The following is a 15439-nucleotide window of genomic DNA, read 5'->3' on the forward strand; positions in this document are numbered from 1 at the left end:
TTTTCTCGACCCCCTTTAACAGTGCGGTGTTTCCTATGACTCAAGAAAGAGAAAATGAAACTATAAAAACAAAAGTCTTCACGCTTCATGTCCCTCTAATGAATACCAAGTCTTCAAGGTTACACCAATTTCTTCACTTTTAAAGTCTTCAGTAAGTCTTCAGAAATCCAAAGTCTTCAGATGAAGAACTTCGTTTTTAGGGGTCGACATTCTCTGTAAATATCAAACTCCTCATATACTTATATACCTGTGTACACTCATAAACGCATCAGTCCCTTAACCTATAAGTCTTCAATACACCAAAATCACTAAGGGGCACTAGATGCACTTACAACAGGATACAAAATATGAGGACGAGGAAATACCAGCAACACTTATGTAATTTATTGCAACCTGTGGTCCAAGTAATACTGGCCCCTTCAACTGTGAGTTCTCCTAAAGTTAATAGTGAGTACTTGTAGGTATGCAGTGCTCCAATCCAACTCTCATCAGAATATCATTGGCGTATTTTTCCTGTGTCAAAAGTAGTCCACACTTTACCTGCTGAACTTATATGCCAAGCAACGATTGAAGGTTGTGCAAATCCTTGAGGGCAAACTCCATGTTTAGATCTCAAAGTAGGCAAGAAGTAGCATCTGAAATGTAACTAGCAGCAACTATGTCATCAACGTAAACAAAGACAAATATGATACTGGGAAGTGAAGCACACATTGGGAAAAATTCTGAATACGCTGCTGGGAAGTGAAGCGCACCTGTTGTTCGGGGTGGCTCTGCACACCAACTGGGCGGAGCAAGCCGTTCTTCGCGAGGTGGTGCGTAGAATGGAGGGCCGTCGGAGAGAGGCAAAAGGACGATTCCGGTGATCGCTTGCGCCGCCACCGTCACTAGTAGAAAAGAGGGCTTTGGTCCACCCCGGATTAGCCCATTAGTCCCGGTTCAGTCTAGAACCGGGACTAATGGGGGCATTAGTCCCGGTTCGTGCGCCCAGGGGCCACGTGGGCCATTTGTCCCGGTTCGTCTGGACCTTTTAGTCCCGGTTGGTGCCACGAACCGGGACTAAAGGGTGCGATGCCCATTAGTCCCGGTTCGTGGCACGAACCGGTACTAAAGGTCCCATTTTCAAACTCTACCCCCTTGTGGATCGCCTTTTCAGTTTTAAAAAAAATAAAAGAAAATGATTAAAATATCAAAAAAATAAAAGAAAATAAGTTTCCCATGTGATATGTGGTCTAGTTGTTGGGAAAATTTGCAAATATGAATTTCGACTTTATTTGCAAAATCTCTCGAGAATTTGTAAAAATGGGCATAACTTTTGCATACTAACTCAGATGAAAAAGTTTTTTATATGAAAAATCATCTACTCGAAAAGTTACATCCAAATTTAACTGGGGTAACCTTGTTAAACATTTTCAAAATCCTCAAAAACCTAACAGAAAAAAGTTACGGGGCTTTTAAGATCTGGAGGCAAAAAAATTCATCAAATTTTAGTTTTTTTTAATTTTTGTTAAACCTGGTCAAACGATGGTCAAACTAATTATTCAAGAATATTAGTGTTACTAAATAATTATTTTAGTTTTTTTGAATTTTGGTCAAATCTGGTCAAACTATGGTCAAACTAATTATTCAAGAAATATTAGTGTTACTAATTTTTTAGAACAATAGTTTTAAATTCAAACAGTGAAATGTGTGACTTCATGCTCAAGCTAAATTCCTGAGGTTAATAGGATTGACATCATACTATTGTCAGGAAAACAACAAGTGCAGACTTGGAAACGAGGGAGAATAGAACCCGGAAGTTAAGCGTGCTCAGGCTGGGGGAGTGGGAGGATGGGTGACCGTTCGGGAAGTTAGAGGACTAAATGTGGAGCTCCACGTGGCCGCGGCCTTTTAGTCCCGGTTCGTTTAAGAATCGGGACTAAAGGGGAAAGGCATTAGTAACGACCCTTTAGTCCCGGTTCAAAAACCGGGACTAAAGGGCCTTACCAACCGGGACAAAAGCCACTTTATCTACTAGTGCATCGTCGACGCATCAGGCGATTGAGTTCTTCTGTTTTTTAGACGATACCCTGCCTGGAGGTAGAGGGCTTCTGCCCCTCTTGCCTCCAACTTGACCATGGTAAATTAAAAAATTGGCCGCTTAACTAGAATCATTAAAAAAGTAACAGTAGTATTAACCATTGGATCATTAGAAGTGAACAGCTTATATTGATTTTGGACCATCATTCTTAGCCTAACGAAATTGGTTATTTGGTTTCACTCCCCTATGTGCATGGATTCATTCAGAGTGCACCTCCAGTCTCCAACCAGTGTGATAAAGCAAAACTCCACCAAAGATATATTACCTAGCTAACACACAAAATTAAGTCCGTGTGTTACCAACTCTCAAAACTATTCTAACTCTCGTTTTTCAACAAAGCGTCAATTTCATTGGCATGGAGCATCAAGAGGATGCGTAACACAATCAACACACATTTGGCCTCTGCATAGTTAAGATCACAAAACCAACACCAAGCCACATAAAAGACACGCCATCAACTAGCAAAATCATTTAATACAAAAGTTATGCGTAGGCGAGGAAAAACATAACAAGAATCCTTAAAGCGATCAGATCTGCTCCGACAAACTGCAGCAATGACCATATCCGCACCAATCATTTTATAACACCACACACACGACGAGGTTCTTCAAAAACAACGCCTTCAGGAAGGGAGCGATGCTCAGGCGCCACCGTCACCAGATCAAACCACCAAGGCTACAATCTAGGTTTTCACCCCCACACAATCAGTCTGGGCAATTGCTTCGACAAGGTAACAACATAAAAAAATCATCATTGTCAAGTATAACTAACTGAGGTCAGACCTAGACTTTCACCCTGGGGCATGAGATCAGGTGCTCGTAGCACCACCATGTGTTGTCGCCACCAGTTATCTACTCCCTCCGTCCGAAAAAGGTTGTCCCAAGCTTGTTCCTTAAATGAATGTATCTAGCACCAGAATGTATCTAGCACTAACTTGGTGCTAGATACATTTATTTGTAGGACAAGCTTTTTCGGACGGAGGGAGTACGATCCTAGTAGCTACAAGACATGTGCCACCACCACCACTGCACAACCATCCCTCTGCATCAAGTTACCATCCAAAGTTTGCATCTCACAGTCGAAGTCAAACATTGGACCAGGAGAGATGAACCCTCCCAACGACCTTTTGAGACCACGCCCTTGTAAAAGCACACTCTGCAGCAACCACAACTTGGCCGGTCCAATCTGGTTCACCATCACCAAAGCCGTCCAAATATGAAATAGGGCAACCAAGCCTAGTTGTCCATGGACGACGCCGAAGTTGTGGTTGTCCGACATCAAATCCGACCTCTGTCTCAGACCACTACCTTAGATGAAAGATGAACGAGAGGACCACAACGTCCCCCAGCCAAAATTGATACTTCGATGCAGCCGGATCGAGTCTGAGCACATCGATGCCTATATCCACTGCTTGTGGTGCCCATTAGTCACCAAGTAGCATGGAGAGGCGCCCCATAGCCGCGGATGGTTGCATCTTCACGTACAACCCAAGAGATCCCCGCCAGAACACCCTGGAGCAGGCAAGTCGGCACCGACCTGAGTTGAGTGCATTGTGACGGCCACCAGACTTTGGAGCGCAACCGACAGCCGCAGTCGTGTCTGGATGTTGCATCCATCACGCAGGACAAGCACACACCACCGTGAGATCCACCCGCTAAATCCCCAGCGTCCTCGCAAGAAAATAGGATCCCACCGCCACCGGCTGCCTGCAAGCTTTGCCCGGCGGCGTCAGCCGACGACGGTGAGGGGCAGAAGGAGGGGGCGTGCAGGCGGCGGCGTGGTTAGATTTTCCTGTGGCCTGCGGTTCACTGCTAGAGCTTGCCAAACAGGACCGGCTACAATATTTGGGGACAGGAGTTGCCGGCGCTGAAGAGTCACTTGATGTTTGATTATGTTAGATGTTTCATTGCTTACTCTTCGTCGACGGCTAGTCTTCAGCGCCGTCATGTGTAGTGCTTCGGGTAAGAGGTGTGCTTGACAACGACGGGGTTTTGGGCCTGCTGGTGGCCGTCGTCGCCCCCAGGCGTGCTATAAGGTGTATTAATATGTTTAGACGATGGATAAAAGCTTTGTGTCTCCATGAGGGACAATAGTATGATCTTCATGTCCTGGAATGCGCGCGGCTTAAACTGCCCGGCGAAGCGAACGGCCATTAGCGATGTAGTGAAGGCAAACCGTGTCGGGGTTCTTTCCCTGCAGGAGACCAAGATAGAGACTTGGTCGGCCGGCGTAGCGGCCAACATCGGAGGAGACGCTCTTCAGGGCTGCGTGGTGCTGCCGGCGCACGGGACAAGGGGCGGCACCACGATCTTCTGGGACAAGCTAGTCGTCAATGTAGCATCGCATTTTCTAGGCCGTTTCTCCATTGCAGTTAGGGTTGAGCCTCTGCACGCGGGTGACCCATTCTGGCTCACCACCGTCTATGGGCCCACGGACGACGCTCAAAAGGACGACTTCCTCGGCGACATAGCTGCAGCTGCCCCGCCGGCTGATCAACGGAGACTTCAACATGATCTATGAAGCTTGCGACAAAAGCAACAACAACTTAAACAGAAGAATGATGGGGAAGTTCCGGCGTGCGCTCGACTGGGATGGGTAGAAGGAGTTGAACTGCAAAAAACAAAAAATTCACATGGAGCAATGAGAGGGAGGAACCCACGCTCTGCAGCATCGACAAGTTTTTTTTTTTGCAATGATCAATGGGATCTGCTGCATCAGAACTACATTCTCTCGGCCGCCTTGACTTCATTCTCTAATCACTGCCCATTAATCTTGGCGAAGGCGGCTACCCTGTTCAGTCAGGCACGTTTCAGATTTGCGAACTTTTGGCCCAAATTCCCTCAATTCGCTGAGACTGTGTTGAGAGCATGGTAGCGCCCAGTTCAACACGACTGCCCATTTATCAGAGTTAAGAGGCACATGGAGAGAGTTGTGCACGACCTGAAGATCTGGAGCCGAGCGCTGTTTGGCAAGATCAAGCTGCAACTGCAGATCACCAATGAAGTCATTTTTCAGCTTGACAAGGCTCAAGAGCATAGATCCCTGACCGCGGCTGAATTCAACCTGAGAAAAAGCCTGAAGATGAAGGTGCTCGGACTGGCCGCCATTGAGAGAGCTCGTAAACACCAAGCTTCACGAATCAGTTGGCTCTGAGCAGGGGACGCAAGCACTAAGTTGTTTCATGCAAAAATGAGGTCACGCAGACGGAAAAATTTCATCCATGCAATCAACATCAAAAACAGAGTGGTAGTGGATCACAACGAGAAAGAGCAGGTCATCTTCGACCACTTCTCTGCTTCCTTGGGCCAGAGCGAGAGGCGCAGCTGCACTCTGAACTGGGAATAGCTCCACGTCTTGGTGGTGGCCACGATCGAGCTGGACGGCCCGTTCACCATGATTGAAGACTGGGCGGTGATCATTGCATCCCCGACAGAAAAGGCACCAGGCCTGGATGGCTTCACCAACCAGTTCTTTCACTCCTTCTGGCCAATCATCAAGGACGAGATCATGGCGGTCTTCCAAAAGTTCTACCACATGGCCGGAAGAAATTTCAGCGATATCAACACCGCGTTGATCGCTCTGCTGCCGAAGCGCAATGATGCATCAGAGATCAGCCACTACAGACCCATCAGTCTTATACACCCCATCGCAAAATTGATTTCCAAAGTGCTCACCTATCGGCTGCCCTAGAAGGAGTGATCTCGCCGATGCAAACGGCTTTTCAGAAAGGGAAGTGCATTCACGACAGCTTGCAGTACGTCCAAGGCTGCCTGAGAATGCTGCACAGAGAGAAGAAACAAAACCTGCTCTTCAAGTTGGACTTCACCCAAGATTTTGACTCCAAGTCCTGGGCGTACCTGATTGAACTGCTGCATCAAATGGGTTTCTCGCAGTGCTAGAAGAACTGGATCACCTTGCTACTCTCATCTTCAAACTCGTCGTGCTTGTTCAACGGTGTACACGGGGCCAGTTTCTTCCACGCATGTGGGCTCCGTCAGGGCGACCCCTTCTCGCCACTGCTGTTCATACTGGTGATCAACCCCTTATACCGTCTGCTGGAATCGGCCACCACACAGGGTTTGATCGCGCCGCTGCCGGGCCGTGGAGCAAGCATGCGGGTCAGTAATCTTCGCAAGCCCAATACGTCAATAGGTGGATACTCTAGTTGAACTGCTACACTTTTTCGAAGAAGCCACGGGTCTGAAGCTGAACCAGGCCAAGTCCTCTGTCATCCCGATGAACTGCGATGCCCAGACGCTGGAGGATGTGTTGCATGGCTTCGGTGGCGCGATCACCAGCTTTCCCACCTCCTACCTAGGGCTGCCAATATCCCCGAAGAGGTTGTGGATCATGCACTTCCAATTCCTCATCGATCGGATCAAATCGCGCCTCGCTGGTTGGAAGGGAAAGCTTATGTCCCTGGCCGGCCGACGCGTCCTATTGCGTACGGTCCTCTTCGCCTTGCCCACACTCTCGGTGCTCAAGGTGCCCAAGAAAGTTTTGAACGAAATTAACAAAGTGAGGCGACACTTCTTGTGGGCGCAAGATGAAGCGTTGACGGGCGGCAAGTGCAAAGTGGCATGGAGCTCTGTCTGCTCTCCGATGGAGAAGGGCGGGCTAGGGCTCCCTCTGCAGCTCTTCGGCTCCGCCCTGCGGTTGCGGTGGCTATGGCTGGCCTGGCAGCAGCCGCTGAGACCCTAGGCTGCCTTTCCTCTACCCTGCGGCAAGATGGATCACACGATGTTCCAGCAAGCCATGCGCGTCCTGGTCGGCAACGGCAAGCAGGCAAGTTTCTAGACGAGCCACTAGCTTGGCGATGCTCCTCTGTCTTCTTCCTTCCCAGGCCTCTACAACCACTCCAGGCGCAAAAACCCCACGGTGGCCGCGGCGCCCACCAACGACCAGTGGATCAGGGACCTGCACCACAACAACACAACACTCATCGCCGCCGAGTACCTGCGACTTTGGCGCCAACTACAGCAAGCCGGAGTGACCCTAGACTGCCAAGTGCCAGATCCAATGGACAGCGGGCGTCGGTGATCGCTACTCGGCCAGGATGGCCTACCGCTAAATCGCCGCTGCACACTTCCATCCAGCACTGCGAGGAGATGATTCGTTGCACGCCAGCTGAACCAGGCCAAGTCCTCTGTCATCCCGATGAACTGCGATGCCCAGACGCTGGAGGATGTGTTGCATGGCTTCGGTGGCGCGATCACCAGCTTTCCCACCTCCTACCTAGGGCTGCCAATATCCCCGAAGAGGTTGTGGATCATGCACTTCCAATTCCTCATCGATCGGATCAAATCGCGCCTCGCTGGTTGGAAGGGAAAGCTTATGTCCCTGGCCGGCCGACGCGTCCTATTGCGTACGGTCCTCTTCGCCTTGCCCACACTCTCGATGCTCAAGGTGCCCAAGAAAGTTTTGAACGAAATTAACAAAGTGAGGCGACACTTCTTGTGGGCGCAAGATGAAGCGTTGACGGGCGGCAAGTGCAAAGTGGCATGGAGCTCTGTCTGCTCTCCGACGGAGAAGGGCGGGCTAGGGCTCCCTCTGCAGCTCTTCGGCTCCGCCCTGCGGTTGCGGTGGCTATGGCTGGCCTGGCAGCAGCCGCTGAGACCCTAGGCTGCCTTTCCTCTACCCTGCGGCAAGATGGATCACACGATGTTCCAGCAAGCCATGCGCGTCCTGGTCGGCAACGGCAAGCAGGCAAGTTTCTAGACGAGCCACTAGCTTGGCGATGCTCCTCTGTCTTCTTCCTTCCCAGGCCTCTACAACCACTCCAGGCGCAAAAACCCCACGGTGGCCGCGGCGCCCACCAACGACCAGTGGATCAGGGACCTGCACCACAACAACACAACACTCATCGCCGCCGAGTACCTGCGACTTTGGCGCCAACTACAGCAAGCCGGAGTGACCCTAGACTGCCAAGTGCCAGATCCAATGGACAGCGGGCGTCGGTGATCGCTACTCGGCCAGGATGGCCTACCGCATGCATTTTCAGACCAGGTCGAAAACAAGCGACGACAGGTGATCTGGAGAAGCTGGGTGCCGGGAATGGCCAAAATATTCTCATGGCTCCTGCAGAAGAACATGATCTGGTGCAACGATCGGCCGCAAAGGCGAGGATGGCCAAACAGATACTTCTGCAGCTTCTGTCTTCGAAACCTGGATTCTGCGGTGCAACTCTTCTGGGAGTGCCCGTTCTCCCGCCATGTTTGGACGAATCTCTCGTCCAAAGCTGGCTGCGAGGCAATGGCCACCGCTAAATCGCCGCTGCACACTTCCATCCAGCACTGCGAGGAGATGATTCGTTGCACGCCAGCTGGAGCAAGGAAGGGCTTCAGAACCATGTTGATTTTGGTCTCCTGGCACCTATGGAAGGAGATAAATGCCTACGTCTTCAGGGGAAAACTGTCATGCCTGGACGATATTCACCACGCCATCGAGCTGGACTACGCCCAGTCGAGAGCTGCCGGTGCGGCATGCCTAGAGCCCCCGTTCGGGGTCATTCCTGTGAGATAACAGGCTCAGGAAGGCTCTTAATTAGAGCCTTTTTCCTACCTTTTTTCTCTCCTTTTTGCACATCTTCTGTGCTCATGATCACTTGATCCTCGTTGTATTTCCCGCTGCTTTCTCCTAAATCAATGAAGCCGGCAAAACCGGGTCTTTCAAAAACACAATATTTGGGGAGATATCCTCACAGTCACAGGTTGATATTTCATTTATTCGTGTGTCAGGCATCCTCCCAATGTCAGGTTGGCGTCTTATTTGTTCACGTGTCATCCCAAGTACTCCCTCCATTTTAAAATAGATGACCCAATTTTATACTAACCTTAATATAAAGTTGGATCATCTATCTTGGAACGGAGGGAGTAAAAAGGAAGAACGTTCCCTCTTTTGCTCTGGGGTGTTTTGCTCCTTCATCCGCCACCGAGTAATGCTACGTTTGCAAAAAAAATACTTATTTTTTAGAAATAAGCTGATGAGAAGGATTATGACTGGTAATAGGTGGATGAAGTGCCCATATGAGTTGAATTCGAGGTAGAGAGAGAATTATAATGTAGAAAGGCTTTTTTTGCGGTGGTTATAATGTACAAACTTAGGTATAAGGAAAACGTTTAGAGCCGGTGCGCCGGCCGAAACACTCGGCCGGTTGCACGGGCAATCCCTATTTGGCGCTGCAGGCGCCGGTTATTACTGTTTCTGCAAACCGGCAAACCGGCGCCTGCAACACACCCACCTCTGCCGTGACTGGGCCGGGCCATGTACATGCTTCAATTTGTTTATAGAAGAACAAAAAATATGCGCCACAGCCAGAGTTCGAACTCAAGACCTCCTCCTTCTACGCCAAGAGTGCAACAACTAAGCCACCAACCAGTTCGTGTTTAAAAACTTCTTCCTTCATTTTATTTCTCTATTCAGTTGCGGGGCTCCTCCGGTTTTTGGAAGTTTCTAGAAGCTTCCCTAACTGTTTTTTTCGGTTCGCTGGTCATTTTATGGTGCGGTTTTATTTGGGTTTTCTTTTGTTCTTTTTTGAAAATGTGTGTTTTTTTCTTCTAAATTCATGTTTTTAAGAAAAATCAATGATTTTTTTTGTGTTTTTCTAAAAAAACTGATGAACTTTTGTCAAATCGATGAACTTTTTTCCAAATATGATGTACTTTTTAAAAATTCGGCGAACTCTTTTTAAAATCGATGAACTTTTTTCAAATTCAGTGAACTCTTTTTCAAAATCGATGAACTTTTTTCAAATCCGGTGAACTATTTTTCAAAATCGATGAACTTTTTTTAAATTTGGTGAACTCTTTTTCAAAATCGATGAACTTTTTTCAAATTCAATGAACTCTTTTTCAAATTCAATGAACTATTTTCAAATTCGATGAACTGTTTTCATATTCGATGAACTTTAAAAAAATGAACTTTTTTCAAATTTGATGAACTTCTTTCAAATTCGATTAACTTTCTTCATATATGATGATTTTTTTCAAATTTGTGAACTTTTTTGAAAACTTCATGCACATTTTCGAATTCATGAAGTTTTAAACAGTAATTCTCTTAACTTTTTTCCAATTTCTCTGAACATTTTTTTGAAGTTCGAATTATACTACTACCTCCGTCCGGAAATACTTGTCCTTGAAATGATTGTATCTAGAGGACAAGTATTTTCGGACGGAGGGAGTACAACTGAAGTAGTTTCGGGATAAAAATCATTTTAATTTTTTTCGTGGTATGGTTGCGGCGATTGTTTGGCCGGCCCAGCTGCGCGGCGCGTGGGCGCCAGTTGCGATAACGGGCGCTGAAGGCGTTGTATAGGAGGTCCCGGTTGCACGCCCATCCAGGATCGTGGATAAGCCCATCAAACCCTTTTTTCTCGTGCTCTTCCACAAGCAGCTTGCGCTCCTCCGCCATGGCCCTCGTTAGTCCAGCTCCGCCCACCCTAGAGGCCCTCACCAAAGCTGCTCCTCCCAAGGCACACACACCCTTCTGCATCCCTGCTCCATTCGTTGCCGCTGCTGGGCAGGAAACGGCTGCGTGCAGCCATGGTCGCTACAAACGACGAGCTCGGGCGACACTGGTGCGCGGCCGGCGTGAAGCTAATTCAACTGGTGTTGCGAAGGGGGTGTTGCGACCATTGATGTGAGATGCTGGAACCAGGCGATGAAGGAGCTGCAGCCCGTGGCAGAATCTGCTACAACCAAATACGGCAAGGGCATGACCCGCGATGGCGGCGACATGGTTTTTGCTGCAATCGTCATCAATTTTTTGCTACCACCGATGTTTGCAATTGCTGCCACCAGCGATGGCATTTGCTACATCCTTCACGATGATGCTGCAACCCCGACGGCGGTGATGACATTTGTCTGCTGCAGCCGGCTATGGCAAAAGCTATCACCGGAGCTTTTCTTTTGCTACAAGCATGCGTGATTAGCTGGGATACACGCGGTGCTACAATTATCTTGCGTGATTTACAACCAGCGTAGCCCCTGCTACAACCGGTGTCACTTTTTTGCTACAACTTGCGCTTTGGAATGCTGGAAGCAGAGTGCGGCCGCCCTGGAACTGACGGTGAAGATGGAGCTCAACCGGCGATGGGGTTTGCTGGGACCGTTGCCGACGAAGCTGGAACCCGCTGATTTTTTTGCTTCAACCGGTGGAAGTGGTACTTCAATGACGACGGGGTGGCGCCGCCATGGCTGCAACCAGCACTTGTAAAAGCTACAACCAGTGAAGTAGTTTGCTGTGACGACATGGGTGAAGTGGTGACATGGGAGATGACGGCGAGGGCTGATGGACGGCGCACCCGTGGGCCAAATGTTGACGGCGATGGGCAATGACACACCTGTTGCGGCAACCATGGAGCGGTGAGCTGCAGCCGTCTTGTGGGGACGACAGACAAGAGAAGAAGTCAGAAGGGCAGGTTCTCTTTCATCCGTCTTGGTATGACAAGCGGCGTTGTCGGAGTCGGTGCGGCGACCTCAAGATTCAACAGAGGCTAGGAAGGCGGCGCTATGACGTCAGTGCTCGGGCAGCAGCGACGCGAGGAAGAGGGGCTGCTGCTACCCTCACCGGAAGATCTCGCACGTGATGGCGAGAGGAGAAGCCGCCTCGCGCAGCGACTAGCAGGCACGTGGGATTTTTTTTGTGCAGGTGTTGACCAACTAAAGGTAGAAGACCATTCAGATCTAATGGTTGAGGGAGCCCAGGTCTAGCGGCTCCACGTTGACCGGCCCAAATTTAGGCCGGCGCGCCGGCGCCTAACAGTCGCCTAGGTATTAACTTTGTGGATTTTTATAGGTCTAGCATTATTGGTCGAGTGCTGCTATGCGTACAATGCCATGCATCCGATTTTTGTATGACATGTCGAGCCGTCCATGCAGAGAAGTGAACTGCAGCTGGCCACTTAATTAGTTATCGTATTAAATCCTAGTCCTCCCCTGCCCCCTGTACATATATAAGAATCGTACGCACAGTAGATTCGTTATTGCTCCGCGCCCTGTATTTACGTCATCCCTGTTAGCAATAAACCATGCGCATGTGTGTTGAGATGGTGCGTGTAGTTGGCTGGGTCATAGTCAGGTCATAATCAGGCGTGCATGCTAGCCGAGTTAGTTAGTGCATGGAGCTACATGCAGGTGTGGCCTCGTAGTAGTTAGGCCGTCGGAGCGATCTGTGGAGCTGGCCGCGTTCTGGGCGCGTGGTGCGCGTCGTGCGCTAGCCGGGCAGATCGTGCGGAGGTAGCTGCTGTACGTGGGGAGATAGGATGCGGTGTGTACGTGCACACGCGCAGGTATAAAACCCTCCAGACCTGATGTAGCTAAGACGCAAGAGCCGGTGTTGCAGCGATGTAGCTAGTGAAAAGATCAAGAAGATTAGGGCGTGCGTGCGCCCACGGCGGCGTTCGTGCGCCGGCCCGGAATTTCTTGTGTCTTGTGTCTTCTTCTACCTCTAGCCCAGAGTGAGAGAGGGCTGCGGTTCCAACAATTGGTATCATGAGCTTGGTGTCTCGGGCGTGCTTGCCGTGTCGGAGGCGTGGCAGTGATGGCGGCGCTCGCCGGCGGCTGCGCGATGGAGCTCCGGGCCGTGTGTTGGCCCATGGAGGTGGGCGGCGCTGTGGCTGTCATGGCGCGTGGCGGATGCGCGATGGAGCTCCGGGCCGTGTGTTGGCCCATGGAGGTGGGCAGCGCTGTGGCTGTCATGGCGCGTGGCGGATGCGGTGGGCGGTGATGTCGTACGTGCGGCGACCGCGGAGGCCGCCGAGGCGCTGCGTGGTGGCGCGGCGGCGCAGCACAACATAGTAGCGTGGAGGCACTGCATGGCGGCATGGAGGCCGCGGCGATGCAGGGCAATAAGACGCGGCGGCGAGCCGGGCACGACCGGTGCGTGTTATGGGTGCGCACTAGACGCGTCGAACACGTCGGGACCGCGGGCGCGCGTACGAGCGTGCAGTTGACGTTGGGAGGAGGCGTATGTCGCCGTGGTGCTCGAGTTCGGCTACATCCTTCTGGCGTTTGTCGCTGGCGGCTGCCATGGCGGACGCGGAGGGGCACGCGGTGAGCGTCTGGTGCTGTCGGGCTCGTCGGGCGTGTCAGATGCGCGGGGGACGTGCGGGACTCACTGGTGCGGTCAGGCTCGTCGGGCACGTCGGATGCGTGCGGGACGGGCGTGACACGGAGGGACGCCAGGCGTGTGTCGCCGACGGAGAAGGAGCTCGGCGTATGTCGCCGGAGGCGTGACGGAGCACAGTGCGACCGTCGTCGGTGCACCAGGGTCACGGTCATGGCGACATCGACGACGGGGGGCTACACCAACTCCGACGAAGGTGAGCTGGTGGCACGTCACAACGACCGGCTGAGGCGCGCGGTGGCATCAGGTGGAGGCAGCCATGGCGACGTCAGCGACGACGAATCGGTGCTCCGGCGAGGTCATGGTTTAGGGGGGGATTGTTAGCAATAAACCATGCACATGTGTGTTGAGATGGTGCGTGTAGTTGGCTGGGTCATAGTCAGGCGTGCATGCTAGCCGACTTAGTTAGTGCATGGAGCTACATGCAGGTGTGGCGTCTGTAGTAGTTAGGCCGTTGTAGCGATCTGTGGAGCTGGCCGCGTTCTGGGCGCGTGGTGCGCGTCGTGCGCTAGCCGGGCAGATCGTGCAGAGGTAGCTGCTGTACGTGGGGAGGTAGGATGCGGTGTGTACGTGCACACGCGCAGGTATAAAACCCTCCAGACCTGATGTAGCTAAGACGCAAGAGCCGGTGTTGCAGCGATGTAGCTAGTGAAAAGATAAAGAAGATTAGGGCGTGCCTGCGCCCACGGTGGCGTTCGTGCGGCGGCCCGAAATTTCTTGTGTCTTGTGTCTTCTTCTATCTCTAGCCCAGAGTGAGAGAGGGCTGTGGTTCCAACAATCCCCTCCTCTACTGCCCGTTTTGATTTCCCTCACTCAAATGGGTTTTCTCGAAAGACGCTTTCGCCCGCTATATAAGATATAGAACAACCCATTCCACTGGTCTTTCTTGAAATCCGCATCAACAGCCCCAAGTCTTATTGGTGTACTTCAGTTGGGAAATGAAGTCTATTTTTGATACGTAATCACATAACAAGAAAATGACAGTAAATAGTGATGATTGCGTATATATTTGTGCCCCATTACAACATACGGACAATTAGCTAGTCCGTAATAAATCAAACTGAAATTATGATACTGAATAGATGAAAGTGTGCAAATAGGTTCAGTGCCGTTTATTCGGAACTACATGAACTGACGATACAAACAAACGCCATCCTCCAACTAAATCAAAGTGCCAACCATAGAGGCGGCGCATGGCACACAATTGCTGGATATGACTGATCAGCGGACGGTGATTTTTGCAGTAAATTTTGGGCTATCGCCTGTTTCAATTCTTGCATCAATCTCGCACCCATCGGATCTAGCACTCGAAGAATAATCAGAATTGGCCACTCTATTGTACATACCAGCCCAAAGATTTTGGTAGCAATTGACGGCACCTATCTCGCAATAAGCCTGCATATGCATTGATTAATAAAATGTTATTATCCCATGAGTAACCATGGAAGTAGTATTACCATAGGCTTGTTAGCTTAATATAACTCCCTTTTGGTCCGGGTTGTACCAGAAATATTGGGACATATTTCAATTGCTCATACGTGTTTGAACTTTGAGGAATAATTATCCATTAATACATGAGCTTTATGACAGAAAATCCATTGGTTTCGTATGTTGACAATATGTTCTTGAGCTTGTATATGTTCTTAGGAGAAACTTAGGGAAAACTTTGACAATCAAAATATACTATATGTGTTATAGTACATCAAATCGAACGGAGTAATTAAGTTGGAATGATTAACTACTCTTAGGATTACCTTGTTACGGTACCACATGCCCCATGGAGTACTCCATGCAACAAGATAGTCCTTGTCCACCCCTTCGCCATTCTTCCCACGGTACACAACAGCGCCTACGGAACCCGACGGCTCGCCAGCCCGGTGGACGTGATGGAAGGCAGCCCACTGGCCGTTGCCGATCTCGGCGGGGTAGGGAGCACTGCCAATATAACCATACCAGTCGTGGTTGTCGACTTTGCGGAGGGTGTCGCCCGTCGCATTATACACAAGGCACAATGTGGACTGTCCATTGCCATACATGGACTTGAGACCTTCGACATACCTGGTAGCGTTGGCGTCCTTGTCGTCCTTGCTGATCTGATTCCAGGCCTCTCTTGCTCTGTCTTGGCGTGACTTTGGCTTACCCATGTACCTCTCCATTTTGTTCAGCTTGCCGTCGTCGACAACTTCCCCGAAGCAGTTTGCCATCTCGCTCGCTTTTTCACTCTATTGTTGTTCTTCT

At 50.3% G+C, this 15439-nt stretch overlaps 1 protein-coding gene across 1 annotated transcript; it reads right to left on the reverse strand.

The window, feature by feature from the left end:
• Nucleotides 1-14188: 14188 nt before the first annotated feature.
• Nucleotides 14189-15429, reverse strand: LOC123040019 (23 kDa jasmonate-induced protein). Its single transcript, XM_044462977.1, has 2 exons — nucleotides 14956-15429; nucleotides 14189-14596 (listed from the first exon to the last, which is right to left on the reverse strand). The coding sequence occupies exons 1-2, from the start codon at nucleotides 15403-15405 to the stop codon at nucleotides 14423-14425; spliced, it is 624 nt and encodes a 207-aa protein (XP_044318912.1). The 5' UTR covers nucleotides 15406-15429; the 3' UTR covers nucleotides 14189-14422.
• Between the last annotated feature and the right edge of the window lie 10 nt (nucleotides 15430-15439).

Source organism: Triticum aestivum, chromosome 2B (assembly GCF_018294505.1).
Source record: "Triticum aestivum cultivar Chinese Spring chromosome 2B, IWGSC CS RefSeq v2.1, whole genome shotgun sequence".
In the NCBI taxonomy this organism is placed as follows: domain Eukaryota; kingdom Viridiplantae; phylum Streptophyta; class Magnoliopsida; order Poales; family Poaceae; genus Triticum; species Triticum aestivum.

Coding starts and splice junctions, on each gene's coding strand:
- LOC123040019 (XM_044462977.1), bottom strand. CDS start 15,405: ATGGCAAACTGCTTCGGGGAAGTTGTCGACGACGGCAAGCTGAACAAA. Junction 14,597..14,955: donor GCATGTGGTACCGTAACAAG/GTAATCCTAAGA, acceptor ATGCATATGCAG/GCTTATTGCGAGATAGGTGC.